This window comes from Hibiscus syriacus, unplaced genomic scaffold, assembly GCF_006381635.1.
Source record: "Hibiscus syriacus cultivar Baekdansim isolate YM2019G1 unplaced genomic scaffold, ASM638163v2 tig00110319_pilon, whole genome shotgun sequence".
Classification (NCBI taxonomy): Eukaryota; Viridiplantae; Streptophyta; class Magnoliopsida; order Malvales; family Malvaceae; genus Hibiscus; species Hibiscus syriacus.
Window position 1 is genome coordinate 3,121,401 of NW_024062678.1, and position 24,184 is coordinate 3,145,584.

The 24,184-nt window shown below is 31.6% G+C and overlaps 1 protein-coding gene and 1 pseudogene across 1 annotated transcript; both read left to right on the forward strand.

Annotated features, from left to right (window-relative positions):
* The first annotated feature begins 13,935 nt into the window (after positions 1-13,935).
* Positions 13,936-15,143, forward strand: LOC120117118 (zinc finger protein ZAT9-like). Its single transcript, XM_039137450.1, has one exon. It carries the CDS (start codon positions 14,046-14,048, stop codon positions 15,009-15,011), a length of 966 nt encoding a protein of 321 aa, XP_038993381.1. The 5' UTR covers positions 13,936-14,045; the 3' UTR covers positions 15,012-15,143.
* Positions 15,144-21,249: 6,106 nt separating this feature from the next.
* Positions 21,250-23,549, forward strand: LOC120117396 (annotated as a pseudogene).
* The last annotated feature ends 635 nt before the right edge of the window (positions 23,550-24,184 follow it).

A 24,184-nucleotide genomic window follows, 5' to 3' on the forward strand; every position in this document is an offset into this window, starting at 1 on the left:
AGCAGAAATAAGGTATGGTTCTATCTTACAGTGACCCTGATATCTACCTATGTAACCAAATCCAGCCTCTACTAAATACGGCAAGACACGACTAGGTATCACTAACTTAAGATTCCTAATAAAAAGATCTAATACACTGTCATTCTCCTAAAAATAAATAATTACAAAAATTAATTCTTAATCTAATAATCATGCAATAATAAATCAACTAATTATTACTAATAATTTAAATTAAATTAAAACGTTAAAATGTTGCCGTATCAGCAAAGTGTCGAGATATATGATTTCCATCCAAGCGAAGTATACTGCCTTTCATTATATATCTGCAAAAGAATTATATTAGTAAAATATTAAATAAAGTAAAATACTTAAATAAATTAAATATATAATATTAAAAATATTATAAAATATACCTTAAACAGAGAGAATATTTGAGAGAATTTGAGAGAATTTTGTGTGATAAAAGTAATTGAGGATTGGTGTATTTATAGGGAGGATTGGGGTGTGGACGGGTGGGTAATTAAAAGTATAGTGCGCCCCCTGTACCGCGCTATACTCCACGTGTCAAATATCTAGATATAGTGCGACACCTGATCTGTGCTATACCCCTATGTGGCATATAGCGCGGATCAGGGGTCGCGCTATACCTACATGTAACCCATGTCAGCGTATAGCGCGGGGCAGGGGCGCGCTATACCCCACGTGGCGCCAAATCAACATATAGCACGGGGCAGAAGCGTGCTTTACTGCTACAGGTGTTAGATCAGGAAATATAATCTGACCGGTGTTAGATCGATAAATATACCGATCACCGGTGATTTTTTTTAGGAATTTCACCTATTTCTTAACTATATCGTTCATTTTTTTTTCTTTTTTTGGTGAAAAAAAAAAGGAAAACGCTTCTAACTCTATACTGGGTTACAACTTCATCTTCGGTTTTACTTTTCAACTCCTTATTTTCATATCTTCACATATTTTGACTATTTTTAACTTTTTTTTATACATATATAGAGAAACAGAGAAAAGAAAAGTAGCTTACAATTTATGACCACGTTCATTGCCAGATATTAATAGTCTCTTTTAAGATAATTTTTCTTAATTTTTTATTATTATATTTACTAATAAATTTCAAAAAATTGTGATGTGCAAATATATAAATTTGTTAGTACCTGTCTGTCATCTTCAATGTAAATGAATCTCCACCTCTATGAGTCTTCGTATAAACAAACATTTTACTTATGTGAACCTTTAAGGATGTAAAGGTACGATCCAAACAAACTTTCAGATGTACGAAGTGCACCTTGTAAGTAACCACACATCGACCATTTACTATCTTTACTAATACATATCTGTAATATCACCAGTAATCATGTGTTAATATATACGAACCTTTAGTTTAAGTAATCATTCTCTAAGACATTTAATTAAGAGAAAATAACGTGACCGAAAATGTCTTATAATATACGATTTTAATCAATTTTTTTTGGATTTGCCAAATTGACCAACAAATTCGCAACGCGAACTCCAATTTCGCAACCCAGTTTCCATTTTCGCAACGCGAATTTGTAAATCGCAACACAGAAGTCAAATTCGCAACGTGATAGTCAAATTCACAACACAAAAGTCAAATTCGCAACGCGAATTTGTAAATCGCAACACAGAAGTCAAATTCGCAACGCGATAGTCAAATTCGCAACACAAAAGTCAAATTCGCAACGCGGAATTTCAAATTCGCAACTGAATTTCAAATTCGCAACACGAATTTAGTTTCGCAACGCAAATGTTTTGGGTATATAACAACGCAGCAGCATCAACTCATAACCTAAATCCCTAAATTGCAACTCATTCCATCTCCATCTATCACTCTCTCCGACAACATCTGTTCCTATATCCAACGACATCCTTCCCCATCTCTAATTTTTTTATACATAATTTTATTTCTATATAATTTTTCAATGATTTCTCTCCCAAATTATCAACTTAATAAAGGTATGTTTTTCTCTAAGTTAGTGATGATATCTAGTTTATAGCTCGTTTGTTTAGTAAATTAATTTACAATTTGTACAATGAAATCATCTAATGTTGATCATGTTTGGATAGATTTATGTTTTGGAGGGTCATGGGAAAATGTTCATGGTGTTTTACAATATGTGCCTTTACCCATGAATCTTCAACTAAAATTGTCATTAAAAAAGTTAACTTATGAAACTCTAATGTTACGTGTTACAAAGAAATTGAATTTAGAGCCTCTAAGTGGATTTAGGCTATCTTATCAGAGAAAAGGTAAAGTTTATTTGTTAACCGACAATGAAGATGTTGAACGATTCATTGCTTACATTAGTGTTTCGCAAGAAGATGATGTTACATTGTATGTTGTTGAACCTAGAAGTAGTGAAGTTGGGTCACTAGCGGGTAGTAATCAACTAAGTTCTTCAACCCAAAATTTAATGGTTCCAACATAATTTCATCACCAAGCAAATTTTGTTTCACCACATTTCTAATACCAAACACAATCTCAAACACAATCTCAAAACCCACAACCTTTTCCTAATCCAAATCCCAATCAACTTTCAGCACCAAATTCTGGTTTTCGTATTGACCAGTTAGACGATTATGAGCCAACAGAAAAAATTGTGAGTACTAGTCAGTATTCGAAATTTGATCTTGGTCAATACCCGGACTTTGATCTTGGTCAATACTCAGATTTTGATGATGTGATGGAAGAAGAAACAGACCCTGCATGTAATGATTTTGATGGTCAATACCCGAATTTTGATGATGAAACAGCCGCTGTCGTGGAAGATGTTGTTGATGATATTGAGGAGGAAGTTACAACTGTGAATGAACATGTTGAACATCCATTCTATAATTCATATAACCCTGAAGAAGAAAAATAAGAAGAAAAAGTCCCCGAAGAAAGGAAAAAGAAGAAAATGCCACGGGAGTATAACTGGAATATGCCAAAATTACTTCAGATACCGGAAGAAGAGTTGGTAAAGATAGCAGTTGATTGTTACACAAAAGTTATTCTTATCAAGAAAGATGATTGTTTTGATATAAAGGAAGACTTAAAGATAGCTTTGTATACGAAATGTGTGGAAGATGGCTATCAACTAAAAGTTAACAAATCAAGCAAATATCGTTTTGAAACAAGGTGTATGATTGACAAAAACTGTACGTGGCGTATGATTGCAAAGAGGGTAAAAGATTGCGAAATGTTTCAAGTTAGGACTTTTATTGATAAACATACATGTTCAAGAACCCAAGGTTTTCCTCACCATAGACAGGCAAACAAAAAGGTGTTTGGTGGTTTTCTGGTTGAGTTAATATTTTTGAATGGAAGGGTATATCGGGGACATGAAATTATGACTGACATGAATGCTCGGTTCAAGATTAGTATCTCATATTCTCAAGCTTGGAGAGCCAAATGTTATGCCTTGGAATTGTTGAGGGGGTCGCCAGAAGCATTGTTTGCCCAACTGTCGGCTTATTGTCACAATTTAAAGTTGAAAAATCCTGGGTCAGTAACTCATATCAAAACAGATAGAGATGGACGCTTTGAGTTGCTGTTTATCGCCATTGGTGCTGCGGTTAGTAAATAATTATAATTTTGTTGACTCATTTTTATTAGTTGCATGCATTTCACATTTAAATGATTATATTTCTTGTGTATATGATTTTGTAGATTCGTTCGTTTATTACTTACATGCGCCCAGTTATTATAGTTGACGGAGCACATTTGAAAGGTCAATACCTTGGAGTAAACTTATTAGCAGTAGCCATGGATGCTAACAATGGGATATTGCCAATAGCTTACGGGGTTGGCAAATCTGAAACCTCTTATTCATGGACATAGTTTATGGGACATCTTAGGGATTGCATATGTCCTATTAGCAATCTGACAATCATATCCGATAGGGCAAACTCAATTGACAACGCTGTTAGAAGGTGTTTCCCAGATGCTTTTGATGGACTTTGTGGTGTTCATTTGAACAGAAATTTAAAATCAATGTCTGCTGGTATAAAAAATCACAAATGGACATACTGGAAGGCTGTAAAAGCTTATCGGGAAGTGGATTTTAATAAGCATATAAATTGTTTAAGACGTGTTTTGCCTCAATGTTCTCAAACACTAGAAGATTTTGGGTTTGAAAGATGGTCAAGAGTACATCAACTTGGAGTAATATATGGTTTCATGACGTCTAATAGTGCAGAATAAATCAACGCTCTAAGTCATCATTCCCGAAAATTACCCATTACTATGTTAATGGAGTTTTTTCGAGCCTCTATTCAACAGTGGTACTTCAAGAAAAGAAACCATACATGTATTATTTCTTTAAATTCGTAACTTATCATATTTAATATATTTTACTAAGTATTATTTATTTAAATTTACAGGAGCATTGGAACGTCGTGTTACACCATGGACTGAAAAAAAGATAACGAAACGTGTTGTGAAGTCAACGTCATGGAAAGTTGAATCATGTTCAAACACTTTGTTTGAAGTATTGGATAATAACTTAAATGGGCTTGGCGATCTAAATGCAAAGACGTGTAGTTGTAAGAAATGGAAAACATCTGGTTATCCGTGTGGCCATGTTATAAAAGTTGTTCTTCATCTAAACCAAGATGATTCAAGCGCATACGCTATGGATTGCTACACTACAGAAGTATATCGACAGACTTATGCCGAGATTGTCTACCCATGTCCATATCCTTCTGAGTGGGACATACCAGATGACTTACAAACAATTTTGCCACCAGTCATGGACAGCAGACTACCTAGCCGACCAAAAAATCACGATCGTATACCGTCTAAGGGTGAAGAGAAGAGGATATTGACATGTAGTCGGTGCAAGAAAAGTGGTCATACAAGGTTGACCTGTGGATCACCAGTGCCATCACAATCATATTTTCATCTACCAAAAAATGGATCCTCATCAAAATCCAAAGCTCATATGGTGCCAAGCAAAAGGAAATCAAAATCGCAATCAAAATAAAAATCGCAATCACAACCGACTTCACCTTTTGGGACTTATTAACTTAGGTGATTTTTAAATGCAAACGTTGTATTATGTGTATTTTATGTGTGAATGCATACATTTTTATTTAGACATTCATTAGTAACTTGAGTTTGAACATTGCTATGATATGTTCAGTTGTTATCATGTTGGGATTTTCTCTTGTGTTTGATTGCTTGGATAGTTGTTCTCTTGCTTCTTCAAGTGTCCTTAGCTTGTATTTATAGCTTGGAATGTGTTTGATGTTGTATATAACTTGATGTTATATGTTGCGATCAACGCGAAAGTCAAATTTGCAACGTGAAATAAGCGTTGCGATAGCCAAATTTGCAACGGGAAAGTCAAATTCGCAAACCGAAAATCGCGTTGTGAATTTGACTTTCGCGTTGTGAAATTAACTTTCGGGTTGCGAATTTGTACCTTCAACATGTCTTTTTTGCCTTCAAACATAATGCAGATTGAATTTTTTAGAAACGACATATCAACTTTTACAAATCAATTAAACAAGAAAAAAAATAATTCTTATTTACACATCAAATTAAATAAATCAACTTTTACAAATCAATTAATCAAAAAATAAATCTTATTTCCTCATCAATAATCAACTTTCAATGTAAAATTCAATTAAACAAAGCAAAAAAAGTGTACCCCAGACTGTTGTTTATGCAAAAATACATCAATTCCACGCAGCTCACTTCAGGATTAACCTGCAGAAACCAAACATTTGCTCAAACAACACTTTCTACACATCTAAAACCAACAAACAGCAAATTACTGAATTCTAGGTACTTAACCAAATATTTTCAAACCAATTAAAGAGTATATATGTTAACAACACTTGCTTAAACTTACCAATTATTTATGCACACTTTTAGCATGCGGATGCAGGTAGGCAGCGTCTCGTATATATCGATCTGGCCATATAATGCCGAAACAACAATCCTACTGCACCTCTATCTCTATCTGTGGGAGGTAGATACTGTTTACTTCCTGTCGTCAAACGTTCCAAGCACAAGCATACGAGAGGACCACAATCCCATCTGGCTCCCTGCGTTTGTTGTGGCACAGTCTCGTCTCTGATAATTGTAATTTTGAACTTCTTTGGCTTCTTGTTTCCAGAATTTGTCCAATAATCAATCGCATCCAAGTATTTAGCCAAATGATCGCTCCATCCCTTTTTAATATTATCTTTCAAATCAGACAATGATATGTAATTCAACATGTTGTCATATACCATTGTCTTCAGGGATGGGAGCTGAAGCTCGACGAGAAGCCAATGACGACGTTCCAAAATAGGGATAAACACCTACAATCATAAATAATTGCGCACATCAAATAAAATTTATGAAAACCTTTAAAATATTCAAAAAATAAATACTAACCTTATCGACATCCCACCACGCAGGATAAAGTTTAGCTTTTCCATTACCCAACGTATATGAAACATCTCTTTGATCCTTCAAGTGAGCTGCGTGAAAAGACGTCGGCATAATAGTCCATCGAGTATTTCTTTTCCTAAATTTCCTTATTATTAGAAGACGTGACACCCATACATCAATATGATGTTTTATAAAAAATAAATATATTAGTGAATTTATTAACAATTTAAAAAAAATAATCAAAATGCAATATAAGAAGAATATAAGACTTACCACCCCTTCGAGATAACCATTATCTTCAACCCCTAATAAAACACCCCACCAAGACCGATCAAGAAACAAATGAATAGCATCGTCGATTTGGCATAGGTCAGAATAACACCCCTTGCTCCGCTCATATCGATAAAAATCAACTGCGGTCTTAGCCCAAAGGGTATTATCCGTAATTATGTCCGGTAGTGTTTCCCTCTCCTGCTGAGGAATGGTACTGGTCGGTAACACATACGAAAGCCAACTCGCATCTATTATATCAGGCACGGGAGGTGGTTTATCAATATGTCGACATATGACGCCATATAAATCGAGCTCTTGAATGGCGGGTGGGACCTCTTGAACGATGACGGGGGCCTCTTGAACGGTGGGAGGGGCTTATTCGATGATGAGAGGGGCCTCTTGAACGATAGGAGGTGCCTCTTGAATGATGATAGGTGCATCGGGCTTCTTCTTACAGAGTCTTGGCACTAGTGGGGTGAACGGAGACGTAATGGAACGTGCACGACGTCAGATGCGTGAACCCCGTCGTGCAAGAAAAACCCGACGTAAAACATCTACCTTATCGGGCCGCTGAAAATAAATTAATACATAAATCAATAAATAAATAATGCCGAAAAAAAGGTTATTTGCATTTTTAGTATAGTATTAAACAAATTTACCTCATTACGTATAGTATGAACCTCATTCTACAATGATAAAACAATCTCGCATAGAGCGGCAACCTCATCACGTAAAGTAGATACCTCACCACGTAGCGCACCATTGTCATCGCGTAAAAAATCTACCACACCACGTAAAGATCAAACCTCATCACGCCATGCACCATTATCTTCACGTAATTCCCCTAACTTATCCCGTGGAGGTGGAGAACAGGGAAATAAATGTCGTGGCCTCTTTGCCGGTCGCCTATCATGAGGTGATGGTGGAGAAGAGCCTCGATGATGTGATAGAATAGGTGATGGTGGAGGTGGATAAGAGGCTCGATCAGGTGATGGCTCCGGATGTCGAGCTGTAGAATCGGCCTGATCAGGTGATGGCTCTCGAAGTGTGGGGTGCTCATCATCCGTCCCATCAAAAAACCGTTTACTAGCTTGCCACTAATCAGTGGCAAGCTCAGCCTCTGTAATGGATAATTGGCCTCCTAACAATATAAAAGCTCAAACAAAGTTAAACTTGTACTAGTAATAGCTTATTTATATATGGTATTATTTGTGTGTTAACTTACATCATTCATCGTCGTATATGGGAGTAAATCTTCCCAATCCAACATACGGATCCTCTTCCAGGTAATAGCCCTAAGAATATCATTTGATCTTTTTATTACATATGTCCGCATGCTGGGGAAAGCCTCAAATATCCAAATCTACAAAACAGTATAATACACAAACATTAGTAATTATTAAATAATTAATTATAATTTTAGAAACATTATATAGAAATTCTTACCTTAAAGGCCCAAGTAAAGCATGTCAAAGAGTATTTAGAACCATCGCCCCGTAAACTTTTTCGGTCCTCAAAGGCAGACGATAACTTCTTCTAGGTAGCTTTCCATAGATGTGAACCCCACGGAAACAAGTTCCATGCATTTAGGTCCTCTACCAATAATATTAGGTCCTCGGAGATAGTTTGTATGCCTTCTTTGCCTAAAAAGCTGGCATGCAAAAGTAATAAATGACATACTCGGACAACATCAAGGTCATCCATCAGAGAAAAACCATCTTTATCAAATAATCTCTTCAAGTCATCGACCTGTAAACTCGACTTCAACTTTGCCAGCTCAGGAAAAACCCGAGATAACCATGATGGGTGGGCAATATGACTAGTGTACCAACTTACATCATCGTGTTTAAAGCGTAGACCAGTGATTAAGCAAAACTCCTCCCGCCCAAAACAAGTATGTGCCGGAGGAAAATGAAACCATATCTTCTCATCACCACGTTGTATCCCCTCGGGTAGATCGTTAGTCATGGTCTGAAGAAACAAATGTGTCAACATAGCATCTCCACCCGTATGTTGCACTTTCAGCCATGGCCTGAAGCAAGTATCCTCAAACAATTTTCTTTGTAGAGGTGTAAGCATCGACGCAATTTTAGTGGCTAGGCTTAATTTATTCCTTAAGGTCAATGCAGCCGAAAAAAATTTCTACAAAATCAATAAACATACAGTTAGATATACCAAAAACTACAAATTATACACTATAAACAGACATGATATTAAACAGTGAAAACAAAGCCAAATATGTTTCAAACTAGCACGGTATTCACCCAAGTCATTATTCCATCATAGTTCACAAAATGCATCAAATAACATTTCAGAAGTAAGCACTTAAATTAGCAACACTGTGAAGTTAGTATTTGTCTTTGTTTTTTGGTTGAAGTAATGCAATTCATTCAAGTTTCAATTTGCAGAATAAAAGAAGTTTATGAAACTTAAATTCGCAATGCGAAAATGAAAATCACAACGCGAAAATGAAAATCGCAACGCGAAAATGAAAATCGCAACGCGAAAATGAAAATCGCAACGCGAAAATGAAAATTACAACGCGAAACTAAAATCGCGTTGCGATTTTCATTTTCACGTTGCGAATTTGGTGTTGCGATTTAGGGTTTCTTCAACAAAAAGACAAAACAAAGACAAATACTAATTTCACAGGGTTAAAGACTAAACAGTTTAGTAGTATTAGCAGCAACCGAATGAATTTACTAAGCAATCTCAGTGAAATGGTTAATCTATATATATTGAAATTACCAATAAATGTATCATCAATATAAGAAAAATCTAATAATAATACAAAAATTTCAAAATAAAAATAAGAGATTAAAAAAACGAACCCTCGGTGGTTGATTTTTCATTTCTAACCGTGAATAGTTGTGAGGGTTGCTCTGAGAGATGGAGATAGATGGATTTCGTCGGAGATGGGGACGGATGTCGCCGTAGAGAGTGAGAGATGGAGATGAGAATGAGTTGTGATTTAGGGTTTTAGGTTAGAGATGATTTGCGATAATACTGTTTACATTTGTGTTGTGAAATTAATATTGTGTTTCGCGTAAAAACATTTGACTTTCGCGTTGAGAATTTGACTTTTGTGTTGCAATTTACAAATTCGAGTTGCGAATTTGACTTTTGTGTTACGAATTTGACTATCGCGTTGCGAATCTGACTTCTGTGTTGCGATTTACAAATTCGTGTTGCAAATTTGACTTTTGTGTTGCGAAATTTGACTATCGCGTTACGAATTTGACTTTCGCGTTGCGAATTTGACTTTCGCGTTGCGAATTTGACTTTCGCGTTGCAAATTTGACTTATGTGTTGCGATTTACATAATCGCGTTGCGAAATTAGAAACTGGGTTGCGAAATTGGAGTTCGCGTTGCGAATTTGTTGGTCATTTTAGAAAATCCAAAAAAATTGGTTAAATTCGCATATTATAAGGCATTTTCGGTCACTGATGTTATTTTCTCTTTAATTAATGTCAATGACACGACAACTCCTAACTGACACTCATCCAGGGCATTGTATATCTATCCTATGAAAAGCATAAGGTAAACACACTTCTCCATTAGAAACCATCAACATCAGAGGTGGAGCTAGGACCACGCAACGTGCTCGACGGAACATGGCCCCGAAATAGTAAGGGTCTCAAAAAATTAGATTTATTACTATTGTTTCAATAAAAAAACAAACAAAATATTATGAATCAGTAGTAAAATTTGTTGGCCCAAAACCACATAATATGTAGTCGAATCTTGTTGAAGTTATATGGGAAATACCAATAATTGGTAATGTGATACAACTGTAAAGCTTATCTCATTTTTTTGTCTAACTCTACTTTACGAGCCTCTTTTTAAGAATTTGCACATGATTTACAACGTCCTAACCCCGACCCTGATCAACATCCTAAAAGTTATCATAATTATTATTAGAGTCACCGCTCTATCATCTTATATCACATTCTACGGTTGTTGATCATTTTATTAATAAATAAAATTTATATATACAAATTTAATAATTAATATACAAGATATTTATTATGTTATACTTATATTATATGAAATAATCTTTTAGAAGAAAATAAAATAAATTTATTTTGTATCATATTAATGATTAAGAAAAAAATATTTAAAAGTTGGAAAGAAAATTAGGTGCAGACGTAGTTATGGCGCAAAACTGTGAGCTTGGGAGTTATCGTCCATTAAACGGAGCTGCCGGCTGCAAAAGATTGTCTTAAATTTTCTACATTACAAAACCAGAAATATTAAATCAAAGAATAATTATTTGGTATTTTAATTTTACAAGTGGATTATGTCAGGGACAAAGTAAGGTTCTATTTTAAGGAGAATCAACTATAACTAACTATAAAAAATAAGGGAGTAAAGTATAATTAATCATATAAAATAAGGAATAAATTCAAAATAAACTAAAATTAAAAACTCTAATTTAAAATTTACTAATATATATTTTTAATAAGAAAAAATAGAGAAAATGGCCATCCAAGACAGACATAGTTTTATCCCTGGTTATAACACTTTTAACTGTCATTTTCATATTTTATTAAATATGATTTAAAGATTTATATAGCTATATAAATTCGATTTTTTTAAAAAAACATTTTATAATTAGAATCACTTAATAAAATTTAAAAAATACGTATTTAAACATACATGGTAGTATTATAATTTCGTTTGTAAAATTTAAATTAATGTATTTAATAATATTTTTAAGATAAAATATTAAATAAATATGAGAAATACGTGTTCTCATATAATATCTGGAATACAATTAACTAACCTTGAGTAAAAGAAACTGTTGGATGGAAATAAATTCGTAAAAGAATATATACGAATGCGGAAAGATAATTATTTTAGGGTAAACTACTTCAAATACCACTCACCTTTAGGTTTGAGCTCGTTTATATCACCAACGTTTAAATTTTATTAATTTTAACACTAATGTTTAAGTTTAACTATAATTATGTCACTTCATCGTTAATAACCTAACGGCATGATGACATGTCATTTTTGTACTATGACGTTGCTGATGTGGCTCCCTCACCAAAATAACATAGTTTTGTTAGTGAAAATTTAGTAAATAATGCATTTGAAGGTATTTGAACCCAAAACCTTTTGAAACAAAATTTAAGTATTAACCATTGTGCCAACTTAATTCTTTTGATATATTTTTATATACACAATATACATAACATGAGTCAACATACTAAAAGATACTTTCTAAAAAATCCATGAAATTGTTAAAATCCCAAAAAAAAAAGAAGTTAAATCTTAAAAATCATAAGATTTATTTTTAGGGATTACGATTTAGAGTTTATGATTTTTTGGTAATCCCTAAATTCATTCTAAAATGAATCTAATAATTTTTATGGATTACGATTGAGAGTTTATGAATTTTGTATACCTAAATTCATTCTAAAAATGAATCTTATTATTTTTAGGGATTATGATTTAGAGTTTGTGTATTTTTTTGGATTTTTAGGAATTTTGATATTTTTTGAGAATTTATGGAATTTAAGGTTTTTTGTGTGGAAATTTTAATAATTTTAGGGGTTTTAGAAAGTAACTTTTGGAATGATGATTCATGTTATGTATATTGTGTGTGTGGATTTATTACAAAAATTTAAGTTGGCATAGTGATTGAGCCTTAACTTTTGATTCAAAAGGTCTTGGATTTAAATCCCTTCAAATGCATTATTTACTAAATTTTCTCAAATAAAATTATGTCATTTTGGGTTTTTAACATTAAACATAACCATGTCAAAATGATGTCGTTTTGATGAGGAAATCACGTCAACAACATCACGGCACATAGATGTCGTGTCATCGTGCCGTTAAGCCATTAATGATAGAGTAACATAGTTGCAGTTAAACTTAAACGTTGGTGTTAAAATTGAAAAAATTGAAATGTTGGTGGCATAAACGAGTCCGAGCATAAAGATGACTTGTAGTTGAAGTAATTTACCCATTCTTTATTTAAAAAATACAAAACAATGATCCGGCTTGTTTGGCCACGTGGTTTTATCATGGGTTTTCTCCTATGCCTATTGTCCTCGTTTCACCACTAATTTTGTAACTATCCATTATATTTTTATATCATGATTTATTTATTTATTTATTTATAATGATTATTATAACAAGTATTAAGCGATTTTAATAGTTAAAAGATTTATTATTATTCGTCGATATTTTGAGTTCGAACATCACGTATATTAGAAGTATGATTGTTTATTATCAAAGAGTTAAAAGTCTTTAAATATATATTACATTATATCCACCTCAGATTTATCAAAAGAATAATAATTATTATAGATTATTAAAAATATATTTTTAATGATAAAAATTATGTCACCTTAGAAATTTAGGATTAAAACAATCACATCTATAACGTATGCATACGTTGTTAATAACAAAAAAAAGAACAAATAACTATTGTATAATCACTTTTAAATCGTTATAATAAAATTAGCTTTTTTTCAAAAAAAAATTGATTTAACTTTAGCATAAATATTTAAAGTTAATTTATATATCATATACGAACCAACTTACCTCAGTGGTTAAATGAATCGTTGTTATTCGAGCACCAGAGACTGCAAGGGTAATTGAACGTTCACTGTCAAATAGTTAAAAAATATTTAAAATATATACTACTTTATAATCTCCTCTAGCTTAATAAAAAATCATTCATACTTAATTTATTATTAATCTTTGATCTAGTGATTATCATTATTGGTATATATTAAAAAATACTTAATTGTCATTTTATTAATCAAATATATAATTCAGAGCATTTATTTTGAGGATATAAACATATATCTATTTAATTAAAAAATACACATAATATCGATGAAAGCAATTTGGCAAAAGGGGTTGTACAATTGCCTAACTAAGTGCCGACTTATGGTTTATTACGCAAATGGGCAAAGTTTGAATGTTATTTTTTTCTCTTTTTCCAATCTCCATTCATTGGTAATACTTTTTTTTATATTATTTTCTAATTCTAAAGATATATATTTTATTATACTAATCAAATGATATCAGTGGTTAAATGATAATTTTTATTTTTAAAAGTCTCAGTTTCAAATACGACTTTTGCACAGAGATTTAAACGTTTATTATCCAATTATTTAAAGAATTTCAAACATATATTAAATTATAATATTCTTAGACTAATCTAAAAAAATGTTATTATTTTAATTACTTTATATAGATAATAAATCGTAATTTTGGTGGAGGAATGCTTCTCGCATACTCCTTTTTAAGTTCCAAATCTGCCTTTCAATCACTTTCTCACGCTTTTTACAAAGAGAAAAAATAGGGGAGTGAGAGAGAGAGCTTTGATCTTTGCTTTGCTTGAGTTTGGCAATGGCGACAATGGAGAAGCACAAATGCAAACTCTGTACTCGAACGTTCTCTAATGGCAGAGCTTTAGGGGGTCACATGAAAGGTCACTTATCAAACCATCCACTGTCCCCCAAAACAACTCCTCACCAACTCAGTAACCGTACCGACTCAGCTTCTTCATCATCAGGCGAAGAGCAAGAGAAAAGCAAGGAAACAGTGCTCCAACACAAGTCTTTGGGTTATGGGTTAAGAGAGAATCCCAAGAAGAGTTTGAGGTTTGCAGATCCTGAATTCTCATTTGCACCTGATTCTGGGTCTGTTGTTCAAGACAGAGAGAGCGAGACCGAGTCAAGAAACCCGACACGGAGACGATCCAAGAGAAAATCCAAGGTGGGTACTGCTAACAATGCAACACCCGACGAAATCAAGAAACCGAAGCTGTCGATTTCACCCAGTTTGATCGACTCACCACCCACCGAACCGGAACCGGTGAGTTCAGTTTCCGATACTTCCCCCGAAGAAGACGTTGCTATGTGCCTTATGTTGCTGTCTAGAGATGCTTGGAGTAGGAAGAATGTGGAACGGAAATCACAAAAATCGTTGGTAGACATCGAGTTGAGCAACAAGAAAAGTGAGTTAAGCAAGAAGAAGAAGCATCGATGTGGGAGATGCAACAAGGCATTCGGATCTTATGATACATTGGATGAGCACAAAAGGGTTTGCTCTGAAACTAAAAAAACCGCCGCCGTCGCCGTCGTAATCGGCAGTGACAGCAAGAGATTCGAGTGCCCATTTTGTTACAGAGTATTCGGGTCGGGACAAGCACTTGGCGGTCACAAGAGATCTCATTTGATTGCTTCAGCTTCTTCATCAAACAACTCTGCTGCTGCTGCTGAAAATTATAGTAAATTTGACAACAATTTGATAGATCTAAACTTACCTGCTCCGCCGGAAGATGACGAGTTTAGCGTGGTATCAGATGCATAAAAATTGTTTCTAATACTATTTGTTTCATTCATGGATGAATCATGAATGCTTTCTTTTGGCTGCTGCTGACCCAAAATTCATTTCTTGAATTCTCCTGCAAATTGTTTCTTCTTTTACATCTAAAGGAAAACTCAAAATTGTTTCTGGTTTTGTTTTGTTTTTACTTGGGAAGTACATTTCCTTTTGTTCTTGTTCCAAGACTGTCATTGTATGAGTGATATTATTACTGTTTGGTGAAAACTGTTGATTAACTGAAGCAGCCATTGTTGAGGAACAAGTAGAATAGAAATGGAGTTGGATCAAGTTTCACTTAAAGCGCGCCCAATGTCAGGGGAAAAAAAAAGCATTTTCTTTGCTTGCTTCTGAACCAAGCACTGGTCTTTGCAGATGCAGGTACCAAAGGTTTTGCAACTGTTGCGTAGTACTATTCATTTATACACTTTTAACAGAATCAAATGAATGGTAGATGAAACATTGGGGCTTATTTTTAAGTCGAAGGTCATTTATCAAAGAATAATTTTTTTAGGAATTATATTTTGATATGTGGTTCGATATCGTTCTTCTCAGTGTTCTTCTCCTCTTTAAAACAAGAATGCCCTTAAATAATATAACTATTTTAAAAGGATCATTTTTTTGTATGATTACATTAGTATACTTTTTTTTTGTTATGATTCTAACTTTTTCAATACTTATTATAAAATTATATGATGTATACTAAATAAAATAAAATTTTTATTTTATCTTAAGTATTTATTATGTATGTGTTTGATTCAAGTTTTACTTTTATGTGTTTTATTGTATTTATTTTTTAAGATTAATTTTCATAAAAGGTTTTATATATTATATTTTTATGGTCTCCACTTAATTTGTCAAATAATTTGATATGATATTTTATTGTACAACTCATACATGTAGCATGAGCACATTAAGAAAAAAATGTAGAAACAAACACATACTTATACCAATGTAAGTATGCATATCTCTCAATATTCTAGTGTCTATAATTAAACATATACTTACACCAACATAAATATGTTTTTGTATTTTTTTAAAAATAAAAATAATAGAAAAATATATATTAAATTATTTGTATAAAAATTTTATTAAAAAAATACATATATAAATTAGAAAAAAATTAAAAAAATATATTTTTTATGAATTTTGTTCACTTTAACATTGAGAACTAAACTTGTTAAAAAAATACATTTTAAAGATAATTTGGTAAAATATACATTCTTCATATCTTATATTCCTTCAACCCAATATTATAATTTTATATTCCTGCCAAATAAATCAAATAATGTAGTACAATATTTCAAGTAATATATCATATAAAGAAGGTGCTTTTGGCTATTCTTATCAGAGAATCAGCCATCTATTCAATTCAATTTAATGATTTTTACGTAAAAATCGTAAAGGGGTGATTGTCGCAAAATTAGGGGAAATCAATGTTCGAAAAAAAAGGGGATTTAGAGATGATATAGAATTAATTATGAAAATAATTGATTGACAAATTGCTGATAGATTATGATAATTTTGACAAAGTAATTAGTCACTGAATTTGCTTTTATTTTTTTTATTTTAGTATCAAATTGTAAAAAAACCAAAATAGAAGACTAAAGTAAAGTCTTTTCATAAATCAACATTAGATCAATTTTGGGCATCTTCATAAAATTTACCATTTTATTTTATTATATAGTATTTTTATAAAATTTTATTTTAGTCTTTATATTTTTGATTTTTTTCTTAATTTAGTCTTAAAAATAAATAAAAATTAATTAATTCCTCATCTACCAACGACTTAATCAATCAATAAAAGAATATATTTAGTTTTCTAATTAATTCTATACTATTCTTAAATTTATATTTTACTTTTTAATATTATTTTTACCCTAGTTGAGTCGAAGATTGTAGAAGATAGTTTTTTTTTTCTTTCTAAAAAAATTAATTAACCACTATTATAAAGAATGATTATTTTTAATTTAACTTATATTAAAATGATGAAATTTATTGAGCAACTTTAGTGATTAAAGAGAGTGTTGTTGTCTTTAGAGATTTTAAGTTTGAACTGTTATATTTTTAAGGTGTGTTCATTTAAAAAAATATAAATAAATACTATCTTAGAATTATTTTAAACTATTAAAAGAATTATAATTGTACGAGTTAAACAATAATAAAAATTAAAGTAAATTAGAAAAGTCCAATATGTGCTTATATTTGTATATATAGAGCGATTAGATAATTAGTGGGTAACCAATATCCAAAATTGGTTAATCTATTCTAATTATATTTGTAATATTATAAAATTAATTCATAATATCTAATGTATTATAAATTTATATAAGGGTATTTTAGAAAATTATTATCTTATTACTTTATTGAAACTATTAATTTAGATCTTAGGCCCAAGTCGAGACCTAAAAAATAAAGAGATTATTAATTTATCGAGTATTAATTTATAAAAGTTATATTGTGTGTGTATATATATATGTTATAGGTTAGGATCTAATTATATTGTATAAATTTCTTTTAGTTTTGCACAAATTTAAGACTATTGGATAAGTGAAAATAAATAATTGAGATTAACATTTGCACAAATTTAAGACTATTGGATAAGTGAAAATAAATAATTGAGATTAACAATAAGAATGAAAAGATATTCACTAAAAAAATAAGAAGTTAATCTCAGTCATATATTTTCACTCATCTAATGATCTTAAATTTATACAAAACTAAAAGAGTTTTACACAATGTAAGTGAATATTGACCCATTATAGGACATGATCCAATTACATTGTGTAAAACTCTTTTAGTTTTACACAAATTTAGGATTTTTTTATGAGTGAAAATAAATATGAAGATTAACAGTAGAAAATGAGGAGATATTCACTAAAAAAAACAACGAGTCAACACCCCAATCTAAAATTATAAAATATATTTATACTATTATTTTCAAAGAAAGTAGATTGAAGATAAAATATTGAAGAGTGAAGGAATTAATGAGAAAAAAGAATTATAAAAATGTTGTTAAAAGATAAAATTAAATAAAATGTAAAATTGGGTGACTAAATTAAAAAAAATAGAATAATTTGTATCTTAAAAATATGTTCACATGTATTCTATAATAGTGACTGGTGTGCAAAAAAAAAATGATCTGATTATTTATATCTTAATTTTCAGATAATTTGAATAAGATATTAAAAGAATAAATAATCAGATCAGTTAAAATTTAATTCCAAATTATCTAAAATTTCAATAAAAATAGACCTTTAAAATATTTTACACAATCCTAACTTGTCATCTGGCCTAATCTAAAATGTTCAACACCCCAACCTTGCCTGTCAAAATTCAAAATTTCACTGTCCAAATTAATTAATTAATAATAATAATAAGATAAAATAATCTCAATGACCGAAAATGCCTTATAATATACGATTTTAACCAATTTTTTTGGGATTTACCAAAATGACCAACAAATTCGCAACGCGAACTCCAATTTCGCAACCCAGTTTCCAATTTCGCAACGCGAATATGTAAATCGCAACATAGAAGTCAAATTCGCAACGTGAAAGTCAAATTCGCAACGCGAACTCCAAATTAGCAACATGAATACTAAAATCGTAACGTGAATAGTAAAATTGTAACGTGAATAGTAAAATCACAACGAATCTATATGTAAATTATCTCTTATTATCCATCTATAATAATTTGTTGAAAAAGTACATAAATAATTTTTATAAAAAATATTCGTACACGTAAAAAAAATTATATGTAAATGAACAACAAATTTATTTCATTTGTCAATCTCCATTACAAATTATTCTAAATTCAATTAATTAAAGTTTGAAATTTGAAAGAATCCTTAACTCAGACTAATGAAATACATTTAAAAAATTAAATTTTGAATTATATTAAGAAAAAGCTGATTCTTGTACACATGTAGATAAGTTTTATTTTTCACTTAAAATCCCAGTCTAGAAGCAGAGAGTTATCATTTGAAATTCGCAACGCGATTTTGCGATTTTCTAAATTTGTGTTGCGATTTTTCAATTCACGTTGCGATTTTACTATTCATGTTGCGATTTTTACTATTCACTCTGCGATTTTAGAAACTGAGTTGCGAAATACATTTAAAAAATTTAAAAAAATTAAATTTTGAATTATATTAAGAAAAAGCTGATTCCTGTACACATGTAGATAAATTTTATTTTCCACTTAAAATCCCAGTCTAGAAACAGAGAGTTACCATTTGAAATTCGCAACGCGATTTTTTAAATTCGCGTTGCGATTTTACTATTTACGTTGCGACTTTTACTATTCACGTTACGATTTTTACTATTCACGCTGCGATTTTGGAAACTGAGTTGCGAAATTGGAGTTGGCGTTACGATTTTGTTGGTCATTTTGGCAAATCCAAAAAAATTAATTAAAATCGTATATTATAAGGCATTTTCGGTCACTGAGGTTATTTTCTCTAATAATAAACGACGGCTTTCCCATTTCAATTGATTATGTTTATAATTTTTCATGTGATTATATTCATAATGACATTTCTATAATGAAATTGTTTCAAATCCTTTATGTTTTCCCTTTTTAAATTGTTTCCATTTTCATGTGATTACTTGGCTATTTTTAATGCCTTTATTTTTATTTAAAAAAAATATAGAGTAAAAATCAAACGATCTTAGTGGTTAATGAATTATTGTTATTTTTTATGTTTTAGGTTCGAGCACCATATATACAGGAGTATGAACGTTCAATATTAAATGATTAAGAGACTTTAAACATATATTACCTTATATTCACCTCAAATTAAAAAAAAGAAAACGTAAAACACCATACTTTGATCTTTAAGATGTGGTAGGAGCTGTTTCTATAATTGTCTAAATGTTTACTCTCTTATATTATTGTTGTTGTTTTTTTTTTTGTTACATAAAATTTAAATCAGAGGTGACTCTTCTAGTCTAAGGTCAAGATATACCTAAAATATTATTTATTTTTCTTTTATATTGTATTGTGTTGTGCGTTTTTTTATAATACTATATTTAATAGAAACTATTATTTTATGGTGATATTAGTCTATGCATTGTTTCGTAAATCATAGATGAAAGGATTTTTTAACCAACATCTATAATTATTTTTCGTAAAGTCACAAAACATTAAATTTAAATTTTTTCTTAAAACTAAAGTTTATAATTGGACCCATATATTTGTCTAAAATTCCGGATGTCTAAAAATTTGGATATTCAATTTTTTGAGTCGGACACGAATCATAACTTTATTAATTTGAATTTTCAGATATTTGAATTTTAAATCGAATAATATTCGATATCCGAAAATGAATACCCCTATTAATGATAGAGGAACATGTGATTCGAATTTAATCAAAAATGAATTTAAAATGAAGGATGACAAGAAATCATACAAAATTCAGAGATTAAATTAAAAAATTAAAAAAACTTATTATTAAAAAAGAAATATAAATATTCTACAATAATTTAGGAACATTTGATTCAAATTTTGTAAAATAAATAAACTTAAAATGAAGGAAAAATGAAAGAATAAAGAAATTCATGATCAAATTGCAAAAATAACAAAATAGTCTACTAAAATTTCGGGTTTTAGGTTGACTGAAAATTTCACATTTTCAACTTAATAATTTAAGTTGACTTAAATAACTCGACTCGAACAACCGAACTTGAACAACTTAAAATTGAAAAAATATATCTTTTAAATCAAACTGAATTTTACTCATTTAAAAGAGGTTATTTGTATATATTACTCTTACCTAAAAAAATTAACTCATTTTGAAATCAAAATTTAATTCAATAATTCGAGTTGATTTAAATAACCCGAATCGAACAATTGGATTCAAACAAGTTGAAATTGAAAAAAATATTTTTTTTAATCAAATTGAGTTTTACTCATTTAAAAGAGATTATTTGTAATTTTGTATATCTTACTCTAATTTATTTTAGTGTTTTCCTTCCACCCAGTTGATTGAACATATTAAAGGCAAAAGAACAAAAATAAGCAGCCCAAAAGTCCAGCCTGTGTGACTATGAGAGATTATTTGTCAAAAATGAGTCAATCCCTTAAAGCAACCTCCACCGTTGGATGTTGATCCTCACTCCGCCCACATCGATTGCACCGCCTGATTGCTCTTCCATTTCCAATTCAGCTCAACCCAGATTCCCTAAAACCCAAAACTAATATCATTATTTTCCAACACTGGGCGAATCAAGAGGATTGTATAGCAAAAATGGCTGACCAATCCGATGATTTGGACCAACTTCTTGATAGTATATTTCTCTCTCTAAAATCTCTGTAAACTTCTGAATTGAACCCTCTTTTTTTTTCTCTAATTGTTATCTCAGGTGCTTTGGATGATTTCCAGAATCTCAACCTCACCCCTCCTCCTCAAAGGCTTCCTCTTCTCTCTCATGGATTTTTATATTCATATTTGGACATCAGTATCCCTTTATGTTTTAGGTTTAGAATTTTGGCCCCAAGTTGAAAAATTCCATTTCTAACTTTATCCTTAACAGTCAGGCATTTGATTAGATATGTTGGATGATACTCTGGTGTTTTGCCCGAGGTTTAGTTTTTTTTTTTAGCTTTATATTTGGTTGATAGGTCAGGTGGAGGAGATGATGGTGAAGCAAAGAAGAAAGAATCCGCTTCTTTACCAAGTGGGGTTCAAGGGTTAGGAATGGGATTACCTGACTTGAAGAGCAAGAAAAAGGGAAAGCAAAAGGTTTTGAAGGAACACCATGTCACTGAGGCTCTTGATAAACTCAGAGAACAGACCAGAGAGACTGTGAAAGGATTGGAATCAATGTCGAAACCAGGCAGAGATGATTTTGCTAAGGATGCAATGATGGAGGATTGGGTCAAGCAGTTTGAGGAGCTTGCTGGCTCCCGGGTATATTTTGCTTCAATTTTTTTTCTTCCTTTTAATGCTTTGGTTGTCTATCTTTATAATTTTTTGGTATTGTTGTTTTTATCTTCGACCACCAAGTAGATATTGTATAGCTCAGTTTCATTTTGTTGTAGTTGTGATTTTTGTCTCATTAACTTTAAATGTTGCAAGTGAAGCAGATCTTTATTCTTAACTTGGAGTATGATTATTTCCATTATATATTTGAATCTTATCCAACTATCTGAATGAGATTTGCAAGCTTGATCGTTAACTCGGGTTACTGTTCTCCAGTTGTAAGTTGATCATCAAGACATTTTCCTTTTGTTGGTGTGGTGAGGGGCATGGAATGAGTTCTACGCATTTGAGAAATGTACATTATATGATAATGATGTTCTTTATATCTGCTCAAAGTACCTCAAGTTGAGGGAACTTTGAAATTAACCTCCCCTAGCCCCCTCCGTACCCACCTCTCGGCTCTCACCACCCTAGAAACATTCCTAAAGGAAAAGGGCTAATTTTTTTAATGCAAATTGCATGAGAATGATATCCAGTCTATAAGGGATTCAGTCTATAAGGGAGTGGGAAAAGCCCTGAGAAATATGTTGACTTTAAGTAGGAGGTAATTGCATTTTTAGCACTTACCACCCTTAGAATTTCACATGGCTGGAAAGCCTGGCATGCTATAATGCCCGGAATAGATAGGTTTTCATTCGTTATCACGTCCTAGTTGAGTTGCATCCGAAACTTCTAAATTTGTTGAGTTATATTGCCGGTTGAGCCAGCCATCTAGTAATAGAATTGTAAGTTACTGATTATTGAATGCATTCTTGCATGGATGTGAATATACCTAATACATACATACATACATACATACATACATACATACATACATACATACATATGGACATATATTACTTTAAACAATCAAGGGCGTACTTTTGTTCAGTTGTATGCCCTATCATCTAATATGTTGATCACCGTCCCTTTATGTGTGATAATTTTTTTTTTGAGGTTTTAGGTTTCACGAGTAGCATATGCCAAGGGATGCTAATTATTCCTTTGTTTTGACCGGGACAAGTAATCGATTGTGGAGACTATGATGCAACAACTTTTATCTAAGGATATTCTTCATGAACCTATGAAGGAAATTGGAGAAAGATACCCGCAGTGGTTAGAAGAGCATAAAGCTAATTTGAGCAAAGAAGAATACGAACGTTACTCCAATCAATATGAACTGATGAAGGAGCTTAATGGAGTTTACGAGAACGATCCTACTAACTTTACCAGGATTGTTGACCTCATGCAAAAAATGCAAGAGTGCGGTCAGCCACCAAATGATATCGTCCAAGAGCTTGCTCCTGAATTTGATTTATCCAATCTTGGCCAACTGTAAGTGCTCTATTCTTTTGCTGCAATCTTAACCAACCATTCATTTGATGCATCTAACAGCCACTTTTAACTCTTGCAGACCCCCTGAAATGCTCAATTCACAGCAAAACTGTTGTATAATGTGAGACAATATCATGTTCTCTTCTATGTAATAGATATTCTTTTAAGTTTAATAAAGTATGTTTCCTTTAACTTGTAAGTTATTAGACCCTTGAAGAAATGACATTTTCAATATCTTGGACTTAGTTTCTTGTTATGATTATGGCATGGGATAATAGTACTTGTTTATTGATGATTCATGCACATGGACTCTGGTGGGTCAATCAAAACCCATGACAAGCATGACCAGTGTTGATAGATAGGGAAATTTTTGTGTTAGGCCAAGACCACCAATACCATGGCTTCAACCATAGATCACCAAGAAAAGTGATGACACTGTTAGGTCCACATGGTAATCTCCAACGAAGTTTAATGGAGACCCGAGACCATCAGAAAACATAAATATAAATTGGATCGTCACTATTTTACTCCCAATAATACGGGACATCTATTTGATAGCCCATAGGAAGTCTGTATTGTCCATCCAAGGTGGTGCCATTTAGGTTCGGATAGAACATTGGGTGGCAGGGACGGAGTCCCAAGGGGTCCAGGCCCCTATTAAAATTTATATATTCGATATAACTTCGGTTTAATAGTATTCGATAAGTTTGTGTTCTCAATTTTTTGGTCTAATTACAATTTAAGTCATTGTAAGTTTAAATATTAGATAAATTAGAAGTTGTCTTTTGAGTTTTGAGTTTTTTTTTTTAATTTAAGGTGAATACAAGGTAAAATTTGTACAAAGACTTTTAACTATTTGACA

Bases quoted from the DNA above. Each gene is read 5' to 3' on its own strand.
- LOC120117118 (XM_039137450.1), top strand. From the start codon at position 14,046: ATGGCGACAATGGAGAAGCACAAATGCAAACTCTGTACTCGAACGTTC.